This window comes from Trichoderma gamsii, assembly GCF_001481775.2.
Source record: "Trichoderma gamsii strain T6085 chromosome Unknown Scaffold_1.2, whole genome shotgun sequence".
Classification (NCBI taxonomy): domain Eukaryota; kingdom Fungi; phylum Ascomycota; class Sordariomycetes; order Hypocreales; family Hypocreaceae; genus Trichoderma; species Trichoderma gamsii.
The window spans coordinates 1526088-1552685 of record NW_020171338.1 but is presented as its reverse complement, the minus strand read 5'-3'; the positions used below and the strand labels follow the sequence as shown (position 1 = coordinate 1552685).

Sequence of the window (26598 nt, the reverse complement as noted above, 5' to 3'; positions counted from 1 at the left end):
AAGTTGGTGTCTTTGATTAGCGACTGTGAGACCTGACTGATTTGGTCAATGGCAAAATGGGATAATAAGAATTTGCAAATATGGATACTGTGATGTGACGTGAAATGGAGCATGTGAATTATATATATAAATATCAATATGACCAAAAATCAAATCTTTATTTTTAAAACTCTGGAACCAAACTCCCTAATATTATCCGACATCCATCAGGTTATATACAAAGATCTATCTACTCGTCATCTTCTTCCTCTTCCTCTTCCTCTGCTTCCTCCTCATCGTCCTCCTCTCCTCCAAGCTCGTCGTCCATATCTACGTCCTCATCGCTGTTCTCTTCCTCATCACTTGGTGCTTCACCCTTTTCATCCTCTTTCCTCTTTCGCTCCTCCTCCTGTCTCGCCTCGGCCAGGACCTTTGCGCGCTCGGCTCTAGCAGTAGCCTGGCCAACGACGTACGCGCCCAAAGGCGTCTTGGCCGCATCAAAGTCCTTTAAGAAGGCATCGACCTGGCTGCGGTGCTTGGGCGCAAAGTCGACCTTGGCGCGCTTCTCCTCGATGAATTTGGCATTGGCCTCGAGCTTCTGCACCAGCACGGAGAACTGTGAGACGAGCTTGGAGTTCTTGTTGCCGCTGGACTTTGCGCTGACTTGCTTGAGCCATCGCTTGAGCTGGATGATGACGGGGAGGGCGAGTTCGGGGAAGGAGATGGAGGTTGACCAAGTGTACATGAAGCTGCTCATGAGCTCGACGACTTCCTCTCCAATGCCATCTTGGAAGACTCGTGTGCGGAGATATGACTTGGGGGCTCTGTAAGCGACGGCAAAATCCATCGGCTTCAGTGTTGATGCCTTGGGAGCCTTCTTCATCTCTGCAGAGTTGAGCACTTCTAGAAGAGGTGACGCAAGCGGGATGTAGACGTCGGCAGCACGCGACAGAACGAGCAGTGAGCGAATGAGGTGGAATCGAAGAGGGAAGTAGAGGGATGTGGGGAGAAGACGCATAGCGCCAAGGGTCACTTGGACGAGGGGATAGATGAGCGGCCTCAAGGGGCTCTCCTTGCCGGCCTCGGCCTCCTTCAAAGGTGTGCAGTGCTCGGCGAGAACGCGGGCCCAGAAGTCGAGTGAGTGGGTAAACTGCCAGTTGTAAACCATGCGGAACGAGTCATTCTTGTTGTTGACGATGCTGTTGCGAAGGTGGATGGCGAGTTGGCGGATAAAGGTGAAGGCTGTGGTGTAGCCGACAGCAGGATCGATGCCCCAGAGTCCGGCGGCCGAAAACTTCATCATGTCGATACCGGCAAGGGTGTTGTGGTTGGTGACTCGGCAGCCCTGGACGAGGCCCTGGTAGACAGCCTTGAGGACGGTTTCGCGGATACCCTTGTCTCCGATGATGACGAGCCGTCTGATAACACGGAAAGCAGTGACTCGCGATGAGTGAGAGCCAGCGGCTTGTGCCCAGAGGTTCACCATGGACTTGGCCAGAGCCTTGATGAGCTTCTTGAAGGATAGCAAGTATGGGAGAACCTCCACAATCGCCAAGAGGGTGACGGTGATTGTACCGTCATCTGATAGCGAGTGGAGGAGGTGCATGATGGAGGCAATGTAAGACTTCAAGAGCAGAGACAATGTCTTGAACTTCTTGCCCTCTGTCTGAACGTAAACCTTGCCTGCCGCTGACTCCTTGATAGGGAGATGGTGGTTTAGAATGAGAGGAACTTCCTTCAAAGCAAGAAGCAGAATATCGTTGAAGACTTCCGGGCTGTTGATGGACCATCGCATATCAGCCTGGCCCTCCTCATCGGCTTCGTCGAGGTGAGCAGCGCATCGGAACGCAAGCACCACTTGTCTGGTCGCTCGCAGAGACTTGGTCTCCTCCATCGCTTTCCTCCAGCCTGCAACAGTGCTGCGAGTCAGCTCATTGTTCTGTGTTGCCTCTTCCTCCGCCTTACTGCCCTTCTTTCTCTTCTTCTTGGGCAGCTCCTCATCTTCTTCGCCGGCGCTCAGTTCGTCGACCTCGGCCAAGTCTGCATTCTCGTCGAAATCCAGCGCTTCGGGGTCGTTTTCTTTCAGAAATTTGAAAAACTCCGGATCCTTCTCCGCAAGGCCCTTCATGGCCTCTGCGCTCATGCCAAGTCCAGCACCCTCATCGTCGTCGTCGCCATCTTCGCTGTCGCTCGCAACGGGCTGGGCACCAATTGACACGTCAGAGTCGCTCTCTGCAGATTCCTCCTCCTTGGCTTCGCTTCGCTTCCGCTTGCCGAGTTTGCCATCCTTGTCCTTCTTATCAATGATGTCCTCGAAGCCGCCGGAGAAGAAATCGTCGACGCTCATCTCGGTGACTTTCTTTGCCTTGCCTCCGGCAGGTTTCTTGGCAGAGGCATCGGCCTCGCCTTCCTTTGAGCCCTTGATATATTCGGCATCTTGAGCTCGTTTCTCTTTCTGCTTGTTTCTGATCTGCAGCTTCTGCTTCAGCTTTGCGCCAGCCTTTCTCTTATCCAGAACATCTTTCAGATGCGATTTTTCGAATTTTTTTGTCGCTTTCAGATTTTTCTTGGAAGAACCCATTTTAGGCAATCTTTTGCAGCTATTGAGGGGGCTGCAATTGAGGGTTATAAAAGCAGAAAGGAAAAAAGAAAGATGATGCCGCTTGGAAAGGCAGAAAGCGTCGCGCTGCTAACGTGCCAATTGCACTTTCCAAAATTTTTCGATAGCGATCATTATCGATAAGGCAGCTCCACTACAAGAATTTGGGCGGTCAATTAATTCTGCCAGCCGTAGCGCCTCTAGTGCGGCTTATAGTGGGCTGAGTGCTAGCGCCTCGACACAGTTAGCTCAGTGAGTGCCGTCACCACCATCTTTATATGAGACCCAAGCATCGTCACAGCTTCGCGGCTCGTCGATGCCTCGCCTCAGTCCACCATCATGAACACGCGTCAGAGCTACGCGCCCACGCCTCATAGCTACGTCCCCAACACGAGCCTGGCTGCCACCATCAACCTCGATGAAGTGAGTAAATCATACCTAATTAAGCATCATCGAAACCCCTCCCCCGCTCTCTCATCATGATGTATGCGTATATAGCTAATCAAATCTCAACCACGTAGGAGGTGAAGCTCACCGACACCCGCGCTGAGCGCGATCTCCAAGACTCTCTCGGCGAACTGTTCAGCATTATCGTCACGCTCGATGAGCTGGAGAAGGCGTTCCTGAAGGATGCTATCCCGGAGGCTGAATACACGGACATCTGCGAGCGCTCATTGAGGCAGTACAAGGCGCTTCTAGCAGATGAGACAATTGCAAACGAATTCAAAGACCTCGAAGAATTCAAAGCAAAATGGGATGTGAGTTACATCATACTAATGAATTCAACCATGAAGCTTCCTTAACTAACCTCGATATCTGCGCAAACCAAAAAGCTCGACGTCCCCCGCGCAACTGAACGTCTCCGAGTCGGCATGCCCTCCACCACCGTCACCGCATCCTCCGCCGCTCCAGCTCCCGCTCCCGCCGCCGCCGCAAACAACACCAGCGGCGTGCTCATCCTGGAAGCCACGCAGGAGTTCATCACCTTCCTCGACGCCGTCAAGCTGGGCCTGCTGTCCAAGGACCAGCTGCACCCGCTGCTCTCGGACGTGATCCAGTCGGTGAACCGCGTGACGGACAAGGACTTTGACAACCGGGGCAAGATTGTGCAGTGGCTCATCACGCTGAACCAGATGAAGGCGTCGGATGAGCTGAGCGAGCAGCAGGCGAGGGAGCTAGATTTGGATATCCAGCAGGCGTATCAGGGCTTTAGACGTACATTGACATGATACCATTTTTCTATATCTTGAAGTTAAATCTTGTAGTAGAATATATTTTCCCTTTTCCTTGTCTATATGTATGAAAACAAACACCCCATTGATGGCCATGGTGATGATAGTGATGATGATCATGCAAACTCTCTCGAACTCACACCAAAAACGTCCAGAAACTCGGATACACAAACTCCTCCTCAAATATCCTCCTCACCTGCTCCAGCACAAACCTCTCCACCTTTCCCACATTCTTCAAGCTCTGCCTCCCGCTCTCCCGCTCGCCAATCTCGCTCTCCACCTTGATCTCCTGCAGCAGTCCCCCGAATCTCCCTCCAGTCTGCTGCTTCTTCTCCTTTTCTCCTCCTCCATTACCTCCATTACCATCTCCCGCCACAGATTCCTCTCCTTTATCCCCCTCCGGTCCCACCGCAACCAACGCATCATCCGGATTCAAAAAGCAGAAATGCACCCTCTTCCGAATATGCGCCAGCACACCTACCCCATCAAACGTCAACCCCGTGATATTCAACTTGAGCGGAATCCCCACAAAGCTCGGCATCGGATAGTCGAGCAATATCTCCGCCGTCAGGTTCAGCCTCACGTCGCCCGCGTACCGGATCCGAAACACCGCCTGCACATCCTCCACCTTCGCCTCTCTCTTGCCGCCTCTTTCCACTTCGTCGTCGTCATCGTCGTCATCAACAACCGCAGAGTCCTGCCCATGGCTCGTCGACGGCCTCGACGGCTGTCCCAGCGTGCTCGACACATCCGACTTTGCACCCAAGCTCAGTGCCCCCATCCCCGGATCCAGCAAGTTATCAATCGAGCTCAGCGACGCCTCCCTGCTATGATACGGCGTCTGCACCTCCGACCCCGCCGCCGAGCCCATCCAGCTCGTGCCCCCCAAATGCGCGCCCGCCACCGCAGCCAGCGGCGTATGCGTCCCCGTCGCCAGATGCGCCTGGAAATAGTTCCTCCCCGGCCCGCCCAAGATCCCCGGCGTCGACGTCCCCAGAAACGCCCTCCCCAGATCGTGGCTGCTCACGTCGCTCTTCAGCGCCTCCCGCAGGCCGTTCTCGCGCTTGCGGGCCTCCATCATCGCCGCCGCCGCCGCCAGCCGCTCCCGCTCGGCGATGCTCTCCTCGTCCTCGTCGCTGTCCTGGCTGTCGTCCTCATCGTCCTGCTCGTAAAAGTCCGGCAGCGGGTCTGTGATGTCCTTGAGCTCCAGCTCTGGCGGGATCGTGCCGAAGTCAAAGCCGTGGACGTTGACAGATCTGATGAACCGCGGCAGTGGCACCGTCTGGAATTTGGCGTGGATGAAGGTCCTGATGCTCTCGGCCAGCGCATCGCCGTCTGGACCGCTTGTGAGCGTCTCCCAGTTAAGATCAATCGACATTTGGAGATTTGGGGTGAGTCAGGAGAAAAGAAGAGGAAGAGGAAGAAGCTTATCGAGACATTAAAATTGATTACAATAAATTGAAAGTTGCTTGGCAGCACTGGTGGTAGGCAGAAGATGTAAAATGGTTGACTGAGAGAAGTTGGCCACTTAGAAAGTGTAGTGTGAACATCAACTTATTAGCGGGGCCATAGTATGACTTTTTCAAAGTGCTGGTTTCAAGAACACAACACAGGCATTATTTTCGCTTCATTAGCCTCTTATAGGAAAAAGAAACAAATAAATATTGTTGCTATCGAAGACAAGAAACAGTTCTCAAAAATACTGTTTCTTTTTCTGTAGCTTAATATCACACAATTTGGGCTGATCAGTTCGCGCATTCATCTTTTCAATCCGTCCGCTTTCAACTCTGTGATAAACATTTAGGGTATCTCGTTGCTCCTTCACTCATCTCATCCCTCCATCCCAAAAACACATCCACATGTAAACTTTGAAACCAACTTCACAGACGAAAACTAAAGGTAATAAGTGTGCGTATGAGGTTCAACTCGCCAACGCCATGATGGAGCCAAAAAAAAAAAAAAAAACTATAGCCAACGCGCTGTAAATGCTTCTCCGTACACCACTCGAGTTCTACTCGCTTAGTCTCAAATCAACTCATTTTCTCAAGCCTCTGCGTCCTCAAATCTGGCCTGGTTGTAGTACATGTTATGCTGAGGCTGCTTAAAAAGATGCCAACAGTTAGGAGCTTGCAATATGTACCTGCGAATACAATTGTTAGCATGTCGGTGCACTAACATCAAAGTGTCGCAACATATGAATTCGAAACAGAAACACTTACCTTGCCATGGCCTCTCTAAATCGAGACTTGTACTCCTTAGGACTCGTCACAGTCGGCCTGTTCCGACCACCACCCGCGAAGCCGCGATCTTTGATCCAGCTCTCAAGCTTCTTGTCCCACGTATAAGTTCTGATGCAATCAATGATGCCCACGACCAATTCCTTTCTCCTCTCATCCACCGCAATCATCAGAGAGTAGTCCATTACGTTCTGTCGCGCCAAGAACAGCGTATCGTTCCAGACAGACGCCCTAAGGAGCTTCTTGGAGTGTTCGCGCGCAAATAGAGGAGATTCGTAGATGTACTCCACCATGTTTTCGTCTAACAACACCTCATTTTGCTCGCCTGTTGACTGGATTTTGCGGTTGCGCATGGAACCCTTCAAATCAAAGATTCTCGTTGGAGATCTGTCGTAGAAGAGATTCTCCGTCACCAGCAAGTCCAGCTTGATATCTGTCCCTGTCACTGGGTTCTTTATGAGAATTTGGAAGAATCCCATCATCTTTGCGATTACAGACGGCAGATCATGGAATAGCGCCTCAGCCATTATACTGAAATATCCTGGAGCAAATCGTAAGAACGCAGACGTCTCGATAGTCGAGAGAGACTGAGAATTAACGCGTTAGTCAAAAACTGATACACTTGGCACTTTCAAAGCTCCCCCTTTTCTTACCTTCAAAACTAGTCGATCATCAAGCGTCTTCAAGAACACCGATTTCGTTTTACCACCCTTTGAATCCCATTGAAGACATCGCGACAACGATTCCACTATGCGCTCGGCAACACCACATTTTCGCCTCAGAGCATCAAACTGCTCCGCATAAAAGATCTTGCAAGTCATGACCGCCGCGCCTTCCTTGAACTGATACTTAAGATGCGTGCCGGTGGCGCGAAGTAGACTCTTTTCAAGATCTGTTTCGTCAGCAGCCCAATCTGGGTTGTCTGATACTGGCATTGATTTGTGGTCACCATCGATATTGCCGTCCATGTTCTCGTCTATGATGCTGTCCGCTTCCCGCATCATAGTCTGGTGCGCATCTCGTCGGATGTTGGCTAGTTTTTCCTTGTAATCATCGCTGTTAAGAGCCAACGCGATGACCGAGCTAGGCTCATCTTCTCGAACAATAATGTCCGAGTCAACAAAGATGTGATCTGTAGCATTGACGGGATACTCCAGCGCAGGCCACCCACTGGCTGATCGTTCAGCCCAAAAGTTGGTAAGATATTTCATTAGGCTTGTTTTCTGATGCTTTGGAAGCTCAAGTGGGATCTCGGCGCTAGAATCTGCAATTTCTTTAATGTCGGGCATAAACTCATCAGATACCGAAGGCTCAGCGTCACTAGTACCTCCCTCGTCATCCGACATGCCTTGGCTCGTGTTCGGATTAGTGGTTTCATCGTCCCATCGAGGCTGGCTATCCGAATGCAGAGGAGGTTCGCTGGGAGTTGACGGCTCCGTTTGGGATTCTAGCCTAGATAACCCTTCTCCTTTTCCTCCCAAGGAAGTGGAAGAAGCTTCTTGTAATCCTGTCTCTACGTCATGCTCTGTATTTGGTTCGCTTGACACAGCTGGTTCATCAAACGCTTCATTTACGTTGTCGTACACTTGCACAATCGCCTGCGTCGATGTCTTGGGGAGCATGGGACGAGGATTCCGCATGCTGGCGGCACGCTTCTTACGGTCTCGGATGCGCTCCTTTTCAAATTCTCTGCTGAACTCTCTGCTGAGCTGTTCAAAGTGCTTTGCCAGAGTTGTGACTTTGGATTCCTTCTTCTTGCTCTGCACCATGCGAGGAATACTTGAGCCAGCCATCTTTCCCCTGTTTTTCAACACAGTCAAGCCGAGTCGATCAGATAGCTTCTTATCCGACTTGATAGACCCCCCTTCTGACTGTTGATCTGAGTTGGCAGGTTCCGAGGACTTTGAGATAGAATCGGAAGAGCCAATTGACTTGCCAAGGGACTGTAACCTAGACAGTGTCCGCGAAGGCTGTGATGTGGCTCGTGTTATTGGTGGCGAAGTGCTAGTAGCAGACTTTCGCCGAACACCTTGTTCTGAGACCTGTCTGGGTGTTGTTTCCATATCGGCAGGTCTATCACTGGAGTCCTCTGATTGTCTTGGTTGCAAAGTCTTCTCGCGGCGGCTTGCCTCAATCTTCTCAGCAAGGGACTGTCCAGACGCAGATGAGTTTGTGGGACTGCGAGCCATTCTAACGGGCGATGTAGATGAATGCGTTACTGATGCTCCATCTGGGGGAGTAGTTGCCGCCCTTGTTGCCTTTGTGTCTTCACTGTTGGCAGCAGCCGCTTGAGTGTCATTGATAACAACAGGCGCTGAGCTTGCCAGATCTAGCGGCTGGGCATGCTCAAGAGTGTCCTCCGTCACAGGTGAAGCCTGTACATCTTCGGCATCAAGCTTCTCTGGGGTCAGTTTCGTAGAAGTGGTGCTGGCCTCCATACCGTTATCAGTAAAGTCGGCAGTTTGCGAAGTTTTCTCCTCCGACTCAGAAAAGGTTTGCGACGGACGCTCCTCGCTGTCCGCAGCTGACTCCGTTCCTTCGTTAGATGCAAGTGATTCCTTGGACTCGTTGTCGGTGAAAAGTTTCTTCAGCTGCAGCATTGTTAGCTGCCGCATATCTTTATCTCCTAAAAAGTCGGCCTCGAACGTGGCAAATATTTGATCCCATTCGGTGATTGTTTCCAACATTTCTCGAACAAGAATGTTGAATGGAACAACCTCGTAGTACTTGGAATTGACGTAGATTTCTTGCAGCCGATGGACCATAAGGGCTTGTTCTTCCTGAGCCTTTTGTGACAGCCTTTCGAGCTCTGCCTTGCAAGATTCAGCTTTTTCAGGAAGAACACTGTCGATCCTAATGCTCTTGAGCCGGGCATTTACAGATGCCATGAATTTCGCCCAGCGCTCATCCATCTTTGTATAAATTTCGTTCTTGAGCTTCAGATCGTTTCCTACTTTCCAAGTGAGTCGCGCTCGTGGTACGACAATTTCGAGAAGGTCAATTGGATCCCAGTGAATTCGAACCCGGGAGTCATGCAAGCTAAAGTATCGAACGTGATCTTTTTGATGATCATGAGGGCATTCCATAGCATCCTTCATTCGCAAGCCACGGCCCCAGTAAAGAAGCTCCAGGTACTTTCCAAAAGAGTATTTGTACGTAGTCTCCGACATTGCCGTCTCTTCTGAGTCTTTCTGGCAGATTTTGCAATAAGTCCACATGGAAATTCCATCTCCTAGATCAGGTGATCTGGGAGAGGCATTCGGAAGATGCTCCACAAACACGGTGACTCGGAATTGGTCATGGACAAAAGTACGATGATGCTGGGCCATCTTGCGTTCGCATCCGTTGGAGTCGCAAATTTCATCTTTACTGTTGACTAGGTGTTCAATGTACTGGCCGAGAGTGCAGTCCGGGTCCATGTCAGTATCTTCACGCTGCTCATCGTAGAAATTGATGCCAACCAAGACGGGCTCTGTGCAGGGAATCTTCGTTTCGGTGCAAATGACAGAATAGAGAATGATGATATTTTGGTGCGAGTAAGGGTCGAAAAGGTCCAGGTTGCCTTGGATATACGTTTCCCACTGGCGTGTCTGCGTCTGGTATGTATAAAGAGCCTTGTCGTACTCGGCATCGTGCACCGCATGAAGAATCTCCATGATCTGACGGGGCGCTTTCTGGCCAAGCTCTTCGACCATTTCCGGCTTAATAAGTTGAAAGTTTTGAGGATCAGCCTTTTCTTCGAAATCTTCTTCAACCATGTCCTGATCTCTTAGGCGTCTGAGATACAAAAGGCGCCTTTCCTGCTCACGGGCTTTCATAAGAAGATACGGCTGGGTGAACCGCACATATGGTGAAGCCGAAAGAATCTTGGTCTCATACTTGGACACCATGTCGCTATAGAAAGTCGGCATGGGCACATCATCTGGCACCTGGCTAAATGCCGAGTCGTGAATATGAGATTCATGCAGCGACAGCAGCTTAGGTGGCTCAGAGCTGGCTTGATCCACCGAAAGCTGTGAAGTCGGCGCCTCATTAGTGTCTCCGACACAGGAGCTTTCGATAGTGGCCTGTGACGGCGGATCACCCTCACTAGACGGCTGGTTGATCACCACAGTTGGGCCATGTCTGCCAGTGTTCGAATACTGTACCGAGTTCAGTGAGCGAATGCTATCGTTTAATGCTTGGAAAGAATTGGATAAAGAGGCAGATTCGTTGGCCTCGGGTGGCTCAACAGACTCATCCCGCAAAAGACTCGACTCAAGCTTGAGATTGTATACAACATAGACCATGAAGTCGGTGATGTATTTCATCTTGGCGAGAAGGTCATTGCTGGCTCCTCGAAGCGTGATGGTGCATCCGAGCTCACGTCTGCATCCCGAAAGGAAGATGTAGGATTTCTTCCGGCCGGGATAATCGTTGTTCACAAATGTTCTGACCTCAAAGGCGCTACATCTCCCAACCTGAGCCTCTAGCATGTCAAAGGACTCGATAATCTTTGTCTCGGTACAGCGGGCAACAGCTGCTATGACAGATCGCTTGACATTAAACGCCACTGCAATATTGGCATCCGAGAGATATTGCAGAGCCAAGCCAGAAATGGTCTTTTCCGCAAGCACAACATGAGGTTTGAGCTGCACGATTCTCTGGACCACAATTCTGAGAAATTCCTTCTCCTGCGCAATGACCGGCTCCAAGCTCATAAATTGCTGCTGGTGTCTCTGGTATTCAATTGGAAATCCCACAAGTAGGATCCTGGGATTTGTAATCTTGCGTGGCATACTCTTTAAAGCAAGATTTTTGGTGAAGACGATTCCAGAGATGTAGGATGTATCACCAGGTTTACCTCCTGGTATTCTCTTGAGCTTGACATAGGTTCGAATATCCATGGATTCGCCATTTGCCACGTCCGGGGACACATCGTCTGTCGCCTTCAAAAGAATAGGAACCAGCGCCTTTTGCCAGGCCTCAGGGTTAGGTATATCCCCGTCAACCAAGAGCTGATAGAGGAGCCTGTCGACATGCCTCAAACTAGACTCATTGAGCTTTGTTTTGGCCTCCTTACGCTTCTGGAGCGAGTTGCTTCTAGTCAACTGGGTCCCGCTGTGGTTTGGAGCATCCACAGGAAACAGCATCTCCGATGATGTTGACGGACCCTTGAAGACGATAGACTTGGGTCGGGGAGAGCCAAAATGGTGAACGCTGCCGCTAACATTACTGTGATTGCGCCGCCGAGTTGACCTCCGGTGACTGGCAAAGCCGGGCGTCAACTCATCAAGCCCAAAACCACTTCGGCTGAAGTGGCTCATTCCGCTGATGCTTTTTTCGCCCCCTTTATGGCGATGATGCTTCTTTGTAGAGTTCATGAGTGATGAAAGATTTGATTTGTCAGGGTCAAAGCCTGGAGGGGGAATATCGGCTGATGCGAGAGTCGCAAAAATACTGCCGACTTGCTGTTCATCTCCGCTCGAGTCATCCGACATGAAGTCAGCTAATTCTGGGTCGATGATGTTATCGTCATGAAAAGCTGGGAATTTGGTCCGATTGGAGTTTTCTTCTTGAATACCTCTCCGAAAAGGAGCTTGGTCCGGCTTGATCCTTCCCAGCAATCCATGCTTTGAATGGTGTCTTTTATGACCAGCAGACGAGTGGGGTCTACCGGAAGAAAGAGACTTGAGCGAGCGTGATGAACTCGGCCGACTGAGCTGCGGAGCGCCAATTTCCAGAACAGAAGAGGTGTTGTTAGATTCATTGACTCTTCGGGTTGCTGGTATTGTCATCATGGGTGTTGTTACCGGTCTCGAAGTCTCTGGGCTCTGCAATGTCTCTGGCTCCCTGAGAGGCTGCGCAAAAGAAACTGTTGATTTTCTGGGGTCTTCCGAGCCAAATATTCTTGGCAGATACGACTGCTCATCGCCAGAGTCCTCTGAGCCACTGGCGTCAAAGCGCCGAGTGATGACATCGATGCAGCGCTTACAAACCCGGAGAGAGCCAGGAAGACCAAATCTTTCACCCGAAATAACAACAGTACACTTAGAATCAAAGATGAAACCGCAGGTTCGGCAGTGGTGCTTTCTTCGAAACGCTGTAAACGGACCCTGGCAGAGAAAGCACTCCTTTACGGTCTCGTCCTTCATCCAAAATTCTTTACTTAGTATTTGTCTGCGCATTCTGTCTAGCTGGGCGTTCATCTGGTCCGACGCTCCATGATGACCGGCCGTGGTACCTGGGATGCGGATATCGCCAGTCCGCGAGCGTTGAAGATTGGAGTCTTGAGTGAATGAGCTATGATGAATCGAATTATGGGCAGACGTGATGATATGACTTGCTTCTGCTGTTCCCCGGTCGGCAGACGAGTCCCTCGAAGCTGAGTATCTCAAATGGTTTGGGTGGCTAATACGATCAATAACAGCAGGCTTTCTTCGGACGTCATCGGGAGATAGCAGGGACGATGCTGCAGACGGACTTCGTGAGTGAAAGGTCGTCTGCAATGGCGACATGAGGGGGCCTTTCCCCTTGACTGGACTCAGCGGAGCTTCAGCGCTTCCACTCTCAGCACTAGAAATGCTGTTGTCCCTCCGCACCCTTGCAGGAATGCTGCCACCTTTGGGATCGTACAGGGTTGGTGAGTCGACGGATGAGAGGCGCGTCTGTAAGTCACTCTGGGGTTTGCCATCATCAGTCTGAACAGAGCTACGGCTGGCATCTCGTATCCTTGCAGAGGGGCCGGCGATGGTATGAACAGCAGTTACAGGACTTGTGGCATTTGTTGGTAGGCTCTGCCGACTAGAGGGGTGAGACTTGGAGCCGCTAATTAGGCTGATGCTTCCAGATTTGGATGCGGCAGGCCGGCCATCGACAGGGTTGGTGGATGTTGTGGGAGAGGATACATCGCTTGGCGCAAGCTGAGATGTTGCGGTAGAGATGGTGGTTGCAGTCTCGGCGCGGCTCAGAGACGATATCGACGGCTTCGAGGCATGTCCTTCGCCGGCAGCCGACGATGCCTTTCTGCCCGACTTTTCCACCCTTTCGGCATCGTCTTCCCTCTGCGCAGCCTTGGACGAGCTGCTCGCACCAACCGCCTCTCGAAACCGGCTGTAGAGCCCGCTCAGGCCTTGCTGCACCGTCCCCCGGCTCTCGGTATCTGCAACAACCACGGGAGGAGGAGCAAAGTCGTTGAACGTAGTCAGCGAGTCGGTACGGCTGGCCGTGGTGTGTATCTGGTCGAGGGCGTGCGCGAGCTGTTCCTTTTCCAAGGTGGAGCTCACCGAGACGGAGTGGACGGAGTCGCGGCGGTGCTGCGAGTGTGTAGGAGAGATGAGCGAGCCGGAGAAGGAGGACGCATCCATAGGTTTCGAAGCGGGCGTATGGCTAGCCATGGTGTTGTGATCGGGGTCTATCTGGAAGCTCTACTGGGAGCTCTACCGGGAGCTCTATCTGGAAGCCCTGGCCGAGTGGTGGCGCTGCTTCAGTGGCGCTGCTTCAGCACCCGCCCGCCGCTTAGACGTGGATTTCCAAGCGAAGGCGCATGCGCAGTGTCGCCAGCATGGTGGTGTAGGAAAGATGACGAGAGGCAGTCGAGAGCGTGGAGTTGAGGGCTACGTCAGGTATGCGGTGCCGCATGTACGCATATGTAAGGGCTCTGTAGGCTGCAGGCGGGATATGCGAGCAGAGAGGCGGAATGCAGGCCGTTGGCGAGGGGTCAGTCAGCCGCGGGAGGCAACAAGAGCAAAGCTTGATTTGGCCTGGCAGGATGTGACAGCTTATCGATGTCGTTGACTCGGCACAGTCTAGTCTGGAAAATACCTGGTACTTGTAGCTCTATCTACCTAGTATAGATACCATGCTGCATCGTCGGTAATAATATGTGTCACTTTCTATCATCTCATTTCGTAACATGTCACTGCTAAGCGCCTCGAGCTGTATATCAAGCACACCGTTGAGCTTCTCTCGAGGCGCTCGGCTACGTCCCTAGGCCTAGAGAAGCACCTGATGCTACCTGACAGCTAGCGCCTGCCCAAGCTCCCTGTCAACCCGCGAAAACCCCACCACGCCCAGCCCAGCGCCAGGTCAAAGACGCGATCATCTCCAACTCCAGAAAAATTCCTGGACCGCGTTTTGCGACGTCCCGCTCGCCTGCATGGTGTTTACGATCTGAGTCTGAGTCATGGGATGCGAAGCCCTGCCAGGCGCCCGGCGATTCTCTCTGATTGCCTGATCAACGGACCTCGCACACTGTCGATTGCGCCTCGAGTGGCTGTCAACGCTTGCTTGGCCGTCCATCTAGTCTTGATATTGCCGATAGATGCGCTGACCAGCCCGCCGCGCCGCATCATCGCCGACTTTACAAAATGCCTCCCAAAACGTCACCAGCGCACGATGTCACCGACCTGCTGGGCCGCCGCAGTCTTGCCACCATTCCCAAAGACCAGAAATCGCTGCTCGAGGCGGAGGGCTCCTGGGCGGTTGACATGAAAGATGGGCCGCACGGTCTGTCTACTGTCCCGAGCCATGTCCTGCAGACTCTGAAGGAAGCATTTGTTCGTCTCAAGGACAAAAACGACCAAGGGGCGCAAGAAGGCCAGGGGGATCAAGAGGGCGAAGAAGGTCAAGACGACCAAGAAGACCATGAAGACCAAGACCAAGACGACCGAGAAGAGCAAGAAGACCAAAGAGACGAAGAGGTTCAAAAAGATAACGGGGATAAAGAGGGCAGAGAAGACCCCAAACAAACGGAAGATGCTAGACTCCCTCTGACCGTCAATAACGGTGACAAACAGAATGGGTCCTTCCCCGGCTCGATCGCTGCAAGGTCGAGTAAAGTACCCGCATCTTCAGAGGGACCTATAGCTTCACCAGAGAGGGAAATATCATGGCCGCCCTCACCATCCAGAGCGGGGGACCATCTAAACGCATCTGATCCCGGCTCACCCATCGAAGAGGAATACAAGTCGCCATTGCTCGCGCCGCTCACCCAACCGCCACCGCCCGAAGCAGATGACGCTGCAGGCCCCGGCCCCTCATCGGGCATCAGCGAGCCCGATGATCTGGAGATGGAGGTCCCCCAAGCCCAAACAGACTACCATGAGGCACCAATCAACCGTGTAGCGACGCTGATCCATACAGCAGCGCCTCAAGAGCCCACGAGCAATTCGATAAACACGGCGTCCACTACCGATACGCCTCCATGTGCGCAGCCTCGCGTTTCGTCCGGCCCTCATATTCCAATACCAACCCCTCAGTTGTCTATGCTTTCAACTGACCCAGTTCATCACCGGACACGGAGGATGAAGGCGATTCTCTTTGACGAAGATGGTCCCACTGCCTCTGGAACCCCCCCAATACGTTTGGCTCCTTCCACACGCATGCCTTTCGCGCGTGTACATCCTGACCTGAACCTCCAGGGCTCTGCTCATCTAAGCTCTGCTGCCTCATCTCCATACGATGATGATATGATGGAGAGCTCGCCACCCATACCCCCACCACACAGGTTTGTCAGAGACGCCGCCCCCCAAAACAGAGCTCCGGGGCGCCAAGACGAGATCAATAGGCTACCCCACAGTGATCCAGAAGCATCTCATGCTCGCCAAACGCCGATAGGCCATTTATACAAGATACAAGCAGCCATCGACGTGCTGATAAGCAAAAGCGGAGATCCTTACAGTGCTTTCACTGCTACATATCCCGACTACGCGACGGTTCATTCAGGCAACCTCTTGAGCTTTGTTGAGGCGTGCTGCCACCTCTATGAACTCCAGGAAAAGAGGCTGATAAGAGAGTATCTATGCGATGACTTCATCAGAGCATGGTCCGGATATTTGAAGTACGCTCTCAGCGGGAGCCCTAGCCATCTTCCTGCCATCGAATGGTTCAATGACCTTCGAGGTCCCATCCTCTTCAACCGCATGTGTGTAAACAAGGACAACCTAGACACTGTTCTGGGTGCATACCCCGAGGAAGTCGCAAGGATCAAGGCCGCAATGAGCCAGAGCAAGCAAAGAAGCTCAGCTCCAGACCTAGCAACGGAGATGGAGCAAGTCGTGGAAATCGTGGACTTGCTAGACGACGATAGTATCATGGACGACAGCGCCCTGGAAGTGAGACGAGGTGGACGGAGTAGTGTGTCGCGGGCGCAGAAACGGCCAAGAGCAGCATCCGCTGGGGACATGCTTCCTCCGACGAGACAACCGCCAACTGTACCTGCACCATCACGGACAGCACCGGCACCGCCACCTCCTCGACCTCCTATCCCACGAGCTGCGTCCCCGGATCTGGGGAGCGACGACTTTGATTACCTCCCATATCCCGCTAAACCATCATCGCTTGCAAAGACACAGCCACAGCCGCAGGCAGAGTCACATTCAAGATCTCGATCGCGACCAAAAACACAGCAAGCTCGACCTCAGCATCAGCTTGAGACCATCCCGCAACCGCAACCGCAACCGCAACCGCAACCCCAGCTCCAACCAAAGATGCACAGAAGCCTCCCTGAGCGCTCATCACCCCGCCGCCACCCCACAACCTCCGCAGTAATCTCATCTCCCGTATCAACAACACGGCGGCAACCTCCTAAATCGTCCAACCCCAGAGCCGCTTCGCACCCAGCGGCCGATTATCTCGGGAATCTCGTCTCAAAGGGTCGCACCACCCCTAGCTCAAGCGCCAGATCGGGCTCTTCGAAGCCGCGCAAGAGAACGGCCGAGGAGCGGGCGCGGCTGAGAGAGCATTTCCGGAAAAAGGCTTCTACTTCGTCGACGAGTTTCATTAGTAGTGGTATTGATAATTGAAGAACTAAATTGAAAGGAGAAATGGATTGGGCTGATTTAAAAATGACGTATTATTATAATGATGTACATGGTTTATTGATACGCGGCGCGATTGTTATATGAAATGACTGGCAGAAATGGATGGATCACAGAGGGGTATAACAGGCGTTTATTGATATGGGATGAATATGGAAGGTATTTTTAGCAACGAAAAAATACTAAGGCATAGAGTCATAAAACGGAACGAAACAAGTAAAATAAAAGAAATGTTTTCAAAATTTCTGTTATCAAGATCGATTTGAGAATGCATCTCTATTTCATATAAAACGCATCAATGCATGCGTAGAAACAATTTAAAACTGAATAAGAACGCTTCCGCCCCAGTCATATCACATAGTATTTGTTTGAGTTTATCCGTACATAGAAAAGCAAACAAAATAAATCACCGTTCTTCACTTTCAAGAACAGAAGTTGAACAGAGAAAAAGGTAAATCCGATGAGACAGAAACAAAAAGAATAAAATAAACGAATAAATAAATAACCGACTCCTTGAGGAGTACTCGCAAAACCATCTAATCCGTCTCATTCCAGAATATGAATAACACAGCGATACTGTAAAACGCCAGTAAGATTATTTTTTTTTCAACAAAATTTTTCTCAGGTTTTTTTTTTCTTCCTGACTCTGCGCCGTCGAATGTTGAAGTGTATGGAAGGAAGACTAAGTAACACAGCCACCAATGCCCTTGTAAAAAGGGATTTCTTAAACTTTTGAAGTTGTTTGCTTTTGAATGACGTTTGGCGTTGAAAAAAAAAAAAAAAAAAAAAAGTCGAATGGCGGATAAGAGGGAGCGTAATAATAAAGGTTTTAGAAAAAGTGTTTCATGGCGCGTCGTGCAATTATCGTCGAAATCATTGCGTTAAAAAATGGCGGTGGGTGATGGCCGTGTGTCTGCTTGGGCTCATTGCGATATCCAAGCTGCCTGCCAATGGCATGCGAAGTGTTAGTTTTCGCTGAGGGCGAATCAGATAATTCACTCCACAACTCCTGGCTTGAACCTCTCCCCCCTTTTTTGGTTCTTTTTCTTTCCTTCTTTTGAAGTTTACGCATCTGTAGGCTCCATCTTTTCCGTAGTAGCGGTGTCCTGCTTCTTGGCGCTCTCCTCCTTGGCCGCTGCTTCCGCTGCCTTCTTCTTCTGCAGGCGCTTCTCTTCCTCAGGGGTCAGAGTCTTTAGCTGAAGAGCGTGGATGCCTCCCTCTAGGGCCATTTCATCTCGCAGCAGGGCGTAGACCATTCGATGGCGTGCAGGCTGCATCTTGGAGGCAAATACATCGGAAATAATGACTAGCCTGGAGATGGTGTTAGTTGCCGCTGAAGAAACGAATTGCATTCTAGAATCAGTGCATGAAGTCATACCGGAAGTGCGTCTCCTTGGAGATGTTGCCTGCCATGGCCTTGTGGTGGGCGTGGAGGTGCGAATCATTGTAAATTTCCAGCGACAGAGGGCTGAGCGCTGCAGTCAGCTGAGAGGGAAATAAAAAGTCAGCGAACTATACAGACATTGCGCATGAAAAAGGAGCCGTCTTATAAAGGATACGGGATGCAGAAAAGGTCAAGCGAAGTGAAGTAAAGTGGTAAATGAAAATCACAAACCTTGGCGCGAATGGCATCTTCCAGAGGTGTTGCTGAGCCCATTGTGGAAAACTGGCGGCCGACGTTTGAGAAGCCGAGAGCGTATCGTCGGAACATGGTGACAGGAGAATGGCGGGTGGGATGATAAAGTAGCGGTCGTCGTTAGTGGAGCCGGCTGAGGCTCTGCTGGCGGTTCCCTGGTGCGCCGGACGGAAATCACGAGACTTGGGGTGTCGGGCGTTAAAGAGGCGGTCGCGGGTGGAAAAGGCGGCAGAATTAATTGCTGAGTTTTTTGGGTGCTCTGTAAGTCTGGAGGCACAATGGCGAGGTTGTTGGAGAGAGAGGCAGAGATGGTGGGAAGGAAGGGAAAAAGGGTGAGAACTGAGAGAGGGAGAGTGAGGGACTAGAGAGGATAAAAAGGACTTCTCGAGGCCGGCTGGCGGACAGGAACGAGCAGCAGGCCCTGCTAAATAAGAAGTCGTTCTTTGTCGCAAACAACGTGAAATTCGGTGAAGTCGGTGAGAAGTGGTGCGCCATGCATGACTCCTAGAGTGGCGGCGAGCCAATCAGGCGCGGCGACAGGCCCCGGGAACCATGGAGCGGTGACGGCCAAAAGGCGGCGCGCGGTTCCTGGACGCTGGGCGTGGCCTTAGCTGCTTGTAGCGGTGCGAAAAGGGAGCAAAAGTGGTTGCACCCAGGAAAGGGGCATCGCAGCAGCAGGATTTCCCGCGGCGCACACCCCTGGGACCTGGGAGCCACGCCCGAATGGCTGCGTGGGATTTTTACTTTTCTTTCTGTCGCTTCTTTTTCCGTTTTTTTTTCCTTTTCTTTTCCCTCTTAGCATGTACAAGTGTTTGCTAGTGAGTACTCAATAGCAAACGGATGGACATGCATGCATTGGCATCCCTGAATACAAAACCAGCTAGCCAAGCCGTCCTCGACTTGTGGTGCTTGTTGTAATGCTTCTATGTTGTACTTTGTTGTATCAAGCGACATCGCTGTATACAACAGCTGCACTGCTATTACTTGCAACATGCTGGGCCGACCTATGGGATGAGAGCCGTCGTACTTGTTTCAAGGCCCGGCTCGAGGCAGGGAGAGCAGCTCAGCCGTCACGCAGCCGCAGTAATCAGGAGCGTCAAGCCAATGCCTTTTCCGTAAAACCGGGCGTGCCCATCTGTTGACCGTCTCCATGGCGGCCAGAGGATCCTCGTCTGCTCCATGCCATGCTGTTTACCGTATGCAAAACGCACCGGGTCCAGTTCGTTCACATGGTGTCTATCCCCTTGTCTCTTACTCACATTACCCTCCAGTCCCCTCTCTTTTTCCTTCAAAATTTTATGTGCTTCGACTCCAGCCATACATGGATACTGCCCAAGCACGAGCTCTGGGTACATGCTCGTATGCCAGCAAGGGATGGGGGGCCAAACAAGCTGCAGGGCTGCTCAACTGTTTTTTTTGCTTGCAGCGTGTCCTCGCCCGGCAATTGGGCCAGCGCCAGAAAAGCACCAGCACCAGCACCAGCCTGTGCGCGCCACGCACCACCCAGCAGGTCGGGATCAGAGACCGCCATTTTTAGCTCGCCTCGATCGAGCCGTGACGCCGATGGATTGCGATGGTGCCCTCTTCCCTGTAGTCCTCCCTGTAGTCTTCCCTGTAGTCTTCCCTGTACAGTAGGCGAGCAGCCCGTCAACCAGGAGGGGCTGCTTGGGGGGCTCTCGGTGGTGTAACCGCGTGTTGAGTGGCCAGATGGAGCGAGCAGAGAGAACGGGGAGAGAAGAGAGAGAGAATTGCCCAAGGCGGCAACGCTGTTTTGGTACAGTATGTGTGCATGTACTTTGGCAACCTCCTCACAGGTGCAGCAGCTTCATTTCGTTAAAGCACCGCTAGCAGCAGGAGGAGGTGTTGCTGCTGCCTCCTTGCAGGGAATGGGCTTGTGCTTCTGCAACTAGAGGCTGTGGCCGTTTTGCTGCTGATACAGTAGGAGCAGGCATGTGTGTACATGTGAGCATCAATCATTTCGTTTCTTTTGCCTCTCCCTTACATGCTCATGGCCAGGTATGCGTATGCTCACACACTCTCTCACACACACGGGCTTCTAACCAATGCAAAGGTGACAGCTTTCACGCAGCCGCCAGATGTGGTGGCAAAAATCTCAGATAGACGGCACCCCATCTGAGATGCCATCTCGTCACCAAGCTTCGACAAGAGGGCCCGTGTAACAGCGGTAACGACGCAGCCGTCGTTTGTGGCGTGCGTGTGCGTGTGAGTGAGTACATTGGATGTGCCTGTATAGGTGTGTCACCCTCACCACTTGTAGGTTTTTGCAGAAGGCTCAGGATTCCTCACCAGAAGCCTCACTTCTCTCACTCTGTCTCCCCTCCTCTCCTCTGCTCTGTGCTTGACCCCCTGATCTACCATCACGAGGCATATCACGCCTCTCCTCCCCAACGTCTCCAGCCGGCCGGTTCGCTAAACTAGCAGCTAGACAAGAATCCCATCGCCGAACGTAACGTGGCTGACAGCAGATCGAGCTCAGAAAAGTCGGGAACGCACCGTTGACCCATGCCGCTCACACGCTTCGGTCTCCTCTTTCAGTGACCGCCCTATTGCCATGCAAGACCCCTGCGCTCAACCAAAAAGTGGCGGCCCCCGCTTGCTGGCATAAGCTTCTGTCTCCCCTTCTTCTCTGGCAGGGGCCCAGCCTAGCACAGGAGCAAAAAGGCCTCTGCTTATGTGCTCTCCGCCTTTTTGTGATTCCCAATCCCGCCTATTCACTCGACGCCAAACCCGGCCGCGGCCGCGGCCACCGCCCGCCTCGGTAGTCTTGCAGTTTCAGTCGTGCGTGGATGAAGTGCTGGTAGGCAGCAGACTGTGGGATGGAAGCGCAAAGAGACTAGCCGTGCTGCACGCGACCTGGGAGATGGAGTGATGCCAATCGCCAATCACAGCCGCATCTTGCGTACACACTTGGTCGTCGTGGTAGGTAATACCTACTACATGTACACTGCAGCACTATTACCACTACCTACATGAAGTATACATCAACCTCATCATTGGGCACTGCAGTACGAGCCATTGATGTTGATGCTGCATGCTGCCGTGTGCCCTTGGACAACGTCTCGGCACTCACTTACACCGTAACTGCAATGACTAGCGGCCGTTTTAGTGCTTCCAGATGCATTCCTCGCCATAGGTGCGCTAAAAGAAAAATCGGAAGCAGCACCAGCAGAGCAGTTGAAGCCCTGAGAGCCAAGGTAAACGTCAACCGTAGCACATTCCCTCACCGGCCCAGCGGCGTTCGTGCCCCGATCTTCCGGCACCTCGTCCAACCCGCAAAGTGTCCCGCACCGGATCAGCGCCCCGGCGGCTACATCTGGCTCCCTAGCCTCAAACTGCACTTGTTATAACCCCGGCAAGAAAAACACCATCAACGTCGCCAGCATCGATTGCGAGTGAGAGAATCATCACACGCGCAGCAAGACAAAGACACGAAAAGTACAGCAGATCGTGGCAAAGCAAGACATCACGTCGGCAAGAGAAATAGAGTTAAAAATAGCCACAAGCAGACGCACACTCCCCCGCCAGCTCCCGACTCCTCTGCCCCTCACCTTCACCCTCACCCTCGTGTCTGGCTGCAACTGCCATCTCCATCGTTCACCCATCTCTCTCCTCGCGAGCCACTACCGCGTGTAGGATTTCTGCCGGCACAGGCCTGTCTCTCCCCTCACACGCGGGCAAACCATTAACCCCTCCCCTGCCCTGCCCTGCCTTGCCTTATCCCACCCCCATCTATAACCACCACCAGCCAATATCAAATGAAATGATCGTCGCCTCGCCAGCCCTGCGTCGCCTCGCCTCGGCCTCCTCTTCTTCCTCCCGGCTTCGCTCGCATGGCCCCTCTTCTCTGCTTTCCCGTCGCTGCGGGGCCAGCAATCCTGCTGCTGCTGCATCCTCTTCCTCCCACTCCCTCCTCTCTGCCTCGCCCTTTTCTCACTTCCTGTCATCAGCCACAGCAGCCACTCAGATGAGGATGGCGTCGTCTACTTCCGCCGCCCTGCCTCGCCTGGCCCTCTTCGAAGCCGTTGCCCGCCACGACGCCGATGCCCTCGCCGTGGTCCACTCACTCTCTGGCCGGAGCTTCACCTACGGCCGGCTGCTGGGCGACGTGCGCCGGGCGCGGAACCGGCTGCTGGAGGCGCGGGGCAAGGCCAGCGGCGACGACCTGGACGGCGAGAGGGTTGCGCTCTTGGTAGAGAACAGCTACGATTACGTAGGTGAGCAATTCAACTATGACTGCTTATACATGAGCAAAGCTGACACAACTTCACAGTCGCTCTGCTCTCCGTCCTGGCCGCGCGCGCAATAGCCGTGCCTCTGTCCCCCGCATTCCCCATCCCAGAGCTCGAGTATGTCCTCAACCACAGCGAGGCCTCGCTGCTCGTCTCCTCTCCCAAGTTTGCCTCCAAGGCCCAGCAGGTTCTGGCCGCAGAGCTGACATCCAAGCCCGCTCACGTGGAGCTGCCCAAGCACACCGAAAGTGCGGATGCTGCTGCCAGAGAGGAGGTTCCCTTGGAAGACAGCGCCGAGCCGGGCCAAGCAGGTCTCATGCTGTATACTTCAGGGACGACGAACAAGCCGGTAAGCAACCATGTGCTATTATCATAATGCATTTGCTTCATGACTTAAAAACTTGAACTTCATTCTAACACTCCCTCTAGAAAGGCGTCTTGCTTCCCCAGTCCGTCCTCACCGCGCAAGCTCGCTCCCTCCATGAAGCCTGGGAATACTCCCCGTCGGACCATCTCCTCCACCTGCTCCCCCTCCACCACATCCACGGCGTCGTCAACGCCATCCTGACGCCCCTCCTCGCCGGGTCCTCCATCGAATTCATGTTTCCCTTCAACGCCGACGCCGTCTGGAACCGCCTCGCTACTCCTTTCCTACCAGCTTCCGAGGTCACCACCAATGGCACCACCACCAACGGCAACATACCAGCAGTATCCAAGGCTCCCAAACCAAAAGTCACCTTCTTCACCGCCGTGCCCACCATCTACAGCCGCCTCCTCACCACCCACAAGTCCCTCCCGCCTCCCATCCAGGACGCCTCCCGCGAGGCAATCTCCCCTTCCAACCTGCGCCTCAACATCTCCGGCTCCGCCGCCTTACCCACCCCCATCAAAACCGCCTGGGCATCCCTCAGCAACGGCAACGTCCTACTCGAGCGCTACGGCATGACCGAAGTCGGCATGGCCCTCTCCTGCGGCCTCTCCTTCGCCGACCGCGTCGACGCCTCCGTCGGCTGGCCCTTACCCTCCGTCCAGGCCCGCCTCGTCGACGTCGACTCCGCAGAGGTCATCCTCCCCGGCCAGGAAATCGGCCCCGACGGCCGCGAGCGCTCCGGCGAGATCCAGCTCCGCGGCCCAACCATCTTCAAGGAATACTGGCACAACCCAGCCGCCACCGAAAAGGAATTCACAAACGACAACGACGGCCAAGGGCGCTGGTTCAAAACCGGCGACGTCGCCGTCCGCCGCCCCGTCCCCACCGCCGGCCTCAACGCCTCCCACCAGCCCTGGGCCCAGGGACCCCTCTACTTCATCCAGGGCCGCAAATCCGCCGACATCATCAAGACCGGCGGCGAGAAAGTCAGCGCCCTCGAGATCGAGCGCGAGCTCCTCTCCCTGCCGCAAGTCGCCGAGGCCGCCGTCGTCGCCGTGCCCAGCGGCGCATGGGGCCAAAAGGTCGGCGCCGTCATCGTGCTCGACAAGGCCGTCGCCGACAAGTGGACGCCGCTAGAGATGCGCCGCGCGCTCAAGAGCCGCCTGGCCAACTACAAGATCCCGCAGGTCATGAAGGTCGTGGACAGCATACCGCGCAATGCCATGGGCAAGATCAATAAGAAGCAGCTTGTCAAGGCCATCTTTGCCGACGAGCACAGTGGTGACGAGGCGTAGATGTTTCGCCAACTCAAACTCAATTGACATTTGTTCCTTATACTCCTGCTATTTGGCTTTGGCTGCCTTGGCGATTGGATGTAGAATAGAGTTAGGCATAGATGAGTTATGTATTATGTAGGTACAGTAGGCAATATCTAAGCAATCGAGACCATAGGGAACTCATAGGTGAAGCCATAGAAACATGAAATCACGTTGATCTCAAGTGGTAACAATAAATCAATTGACAAGAAAAAATTTTTGAATTAAAGAGGCAAATAAAAATCATAAATGAACCCACTAAAATATGAATCACGAGAATCAAGTGGTAACAGTAAATCAATTGACAGGGAAAAAAATTATTGAATAAAAGCGGAAAATAAATGCTTATTAAAAAAAAAAGCACGACATTTTGGGCCCGAATATCAGACATCTATTTTTTTCCTTCTTTTTCGGGGTTTTCTGAAATAGGGAGGTTCCTGTTCCGGTTCCTCGCCTGCCGCATCTGCCGCCTTGCGCAGCCTAATTTTGACAAAGTTCAAGAAAGAAAAAAAAGATAACGAGAGCTCCTGAGCCAACGCCGTCATGTGATGTGAGAAAGATGCCATCGTCCCAGAGTCATTAGTTGCCCGAGAAGCCAAGCTCTGGTCTTGCTATGCGCGAAACCCGACCCGTATCCGACAAAGGAAAAGTAAATCATGTCTCTTAACCACTGACCCCTGTATGCCCACTCGTTCCGTCCCACGATGGGATAGAAGGCCTTGAGAGAGGTGCGCATTGGGGGACATGCTACGGATATCTGGTGGTGGTAGGTAGTAGGGTGTAGTCAATGCAACCTCCTCTCCCCGTCCAATGTTGTAAAGCTTCCATCTTTGGGCCATTATACGACATACTTGGCCTTGGCTCTGGTGCTACCAGCATGAGCGCTGTCCGTGTGGCCTGAGAACTCAATCTGCTCGTTGCTGGGGAGCTCAAGGGTTTCCTTGAATCTGCGTCCGATAGACAGGAGAATGTCCTTACCCTTCTCCGAGCTTCGGCCCTTTCCGCCGGCAACATCACCGTCACCTCGTCCGGGAATGCTCTTTCCTATGGTGCGAGTCCAGACTCCAATACGGTAGAAGCCCTTGCGGACGTTGACAACAACGCCCATGACCTCGCCATCGTCTTCCTCCTCGAGCGTCTCACCGATGGCGCCCATCATGACGTGCAGCCAGAGACGGTCGACATCGACGTTGCGCTTATCCTTGTACTGGTAGGACCACTTGCCACCGTGCTTGTTCTGGGGATCTTCCCACTCTGGGCGAACGCCGGCCTTGAAGAGATGGTAGTCGGACTTGAGGGCTAGTTCTGAAACAGGAGCAACGTTGTTCTACACGATGGGCGTAGTCAGCAACCAGAAACATGGGACGGAACCTCACAAGGAGGTCTCTCGGAGATGCGTCATGAACTTACGTAGACGCCCCAGAACTCCTCAACTGAATCAAAGGTGATGACCTCCTTGAGCAGGTCATTCCAGTTGTCGCCCTAGAGTGAACACACAAGATAATTAGCTCCAGATTCCTCGATCAAGTCAAAGTTTTGGCCGTAGCTGCGAGTCCAATCCAACGAGTCCTCATTAGCAGCTACTTCCAGGTCCGATGCCGCATACCTTTCCGCTCGGGGGCTTGGTGAACCACAGAGTCCACTTGTTCTGGAGAGGATGCTTGACATTGAAGTTGTCCTTGTCGTGGAAGACCGTCACAGGCTTGCTGTCGTCCGCGGCCTCGCTTCCGTTCTCAGCGCCCTTGGGGGAGATGGGGATGGTGGAGAGATCGACCTGCTGGTCCATGTTGGTTGCCTCCGTCGCAGCAGCAGCCATTGTGTCGCTATTTGTGTCGCGCGAGAGTCGTGTGAAGTTGTGTGTGGTTTGGTGGTTTGTAGCCGCAAAGAGCGAAGAGAGGTGTGTTTTGGAGAAGAACCAGGAAAAAAAATTGGAGCTCTCTCAATGGCGGGAGTCAAAAATCGCGGGGCAGCAGCGGTGGGATGTAGCAGCAGCAAGGGAAAAAATTGCAGTGGCGGTAGAAGGAAAAGAAAGATTGAAGCTTGATGGCCGCTTCTACTTTCTAAAAGGTTTGGAAATTTGAGGGAAAATACGACTCGGCTAGAAGCAGTCAGTTTCTGGCTTATAAGGGTCCGAACTTGCTCCAGGCAAAGAATCGGGCTTGTTTCGTCAAGTGCGAACA

The 26598-nt window shown here is 52.8% G+C and overlaps 8 protein-coding genes across 8 annotated transcripts; 3 read left to right on the top strand and 5 right to left on the bottom strand.

Annotated features, from left to right (window-relative positions):
• Positions 1-229: 229 nt before the first annotated feature.
• TGAM01_v200469 (hypothetical protein) lies at positions 230-2560 on the bottom strand (the record flags this gene model as incomplete). Its single annotated transcript, XM_018806168.1, has 1 exon — positions 230-2560. The coding sequence occupies one exon, from the start codon at positions 2558-2560 to the stop codon at positions 230-232; it is 2331 nt and encodes a 776-aa protein (XP_018660649.1).
• Positions 2561-2917: 357 nt separating this feature from the next.
• TGAM01_v200468 (hypothetical protein) lies at positions 2918-3807 on the top strand (the record flags this gene model as incomplete). Its single annotated transcript, XM_018806169.1, has 3 exons — positions 2918-3001; positions 3100-3336; positions 3412-3807. The coding sequence occupies 3 exons, from the start codon at positions 2918-2920 to the stop codon at positions 3805-3807; spliced, it is 717 nt and encodes a 238-aa protein (XP_018660650.1).
• A 139-nt stretch (positions 3808-3946) lies between these two features.
• On the bottom strand, positions 3947-5188 carry TGAM01_v200467 (hypothetical protein; the record flags this gene model as incomplete). The annotated part of the gene is made up of 1 exon (XM_018806170.1): positions 3947-5188. The coding sequence occupies one exon, from the start codon at positions 5186-5188 to the stop codon at positions 3947-3949; it is 1242 nt and encodes a 413-aa protein (XP_018660651.1).
• Positions 5189-5853: 665 nt separating this feature from the next.
• TGAM01_v200466 (1-phosphatidylinositol-3-phosphate 5-kinase) lies at positions 5854-13423 on the bottom strand (the record flags this gene model as incomplete). The annotated part of the gene is made up of 3 exons (XM_024548564.1): positions 5854-5950; positions 6030-6634; positions 6701-13423. 3 exons carry the CDS (start codon positions 13421-13423, stop codon positions 5854-5856), a joined length of 7425 nt encoding a protein of 2474 aa, XP_024406779.1.
• A 972-nt stretch (positions 13424-14395) lies between these two features.
• Positions 14396-16831, top strand: TGAM01_v200465 (hypothetical protein; the record flags this gene model as incomplete). The annotated part of the gene is made up of 1 exon (XM_018806172.1): positions 14396-16831. The coding sequence occupies one exon, from the start codon at positions 14396-14398 to the stop codon at positions 16829-16831; it is 2436 nt and encodes an 811-aa protein (XP_018660653.1).
• A 1079-nt stretch (positions 16832-17910) lies between these two features.
• Positions 17911-18557, bottom strand: TGAM01_v200464 (BolA-like protein; the record flags this gene model as incomplete). Its single annotated transcript, XM_018806173.1, has 3 exons — positions 17911-18157; positions 18225-18331; positions 18462-18557. The coding sequence occupies 3 exons, from the start codon at positions 18555-18557 to the stop codon at positions 17911-17913; spliced, it is 450 nt and encodes a 149-aa protein (XP_018660654.1).
• A 3706-nt stretch (positions 18558-22263) lies between these two features.
• Positions 22264-24397, top strand: TGAM01_v200463 (hypothetical protein; the record flags this gene model as incomplete). The annotated part of the gene is made up of 3 exons (XM_018806174.1): positions 22264-22717; positions 22774-23081; positions 23162-24397. 3 exons carry the CDS (start codon positions 22264-22266, stop codon positions 24395-24397), a joined length of 1998 nt encoding a protein of 665 aa, XP_018660655.1.
• Positions 24398-25256: 859 nt separating this feature from the next.
• On the bottom strand, positions 25257-26234 carry TGAM01_v200462 (eukaryotic translation initiation factor 4E-2; the record flags this gene model as incomplete). The annotated part of the gene is made up of 3 exons (XM_018806175.1): positions 25257-25745; positions 25829-25900; positions 26025-26234. 3 exons carry the CDS (start codon positions 26232-26234, stop codon positions 25257-25259), a joined length of 771 nt encoding a protein of 256 aa, XP_018660656.1.
• Positions 26235-26598: the final 364 nt, after the last annotated feature.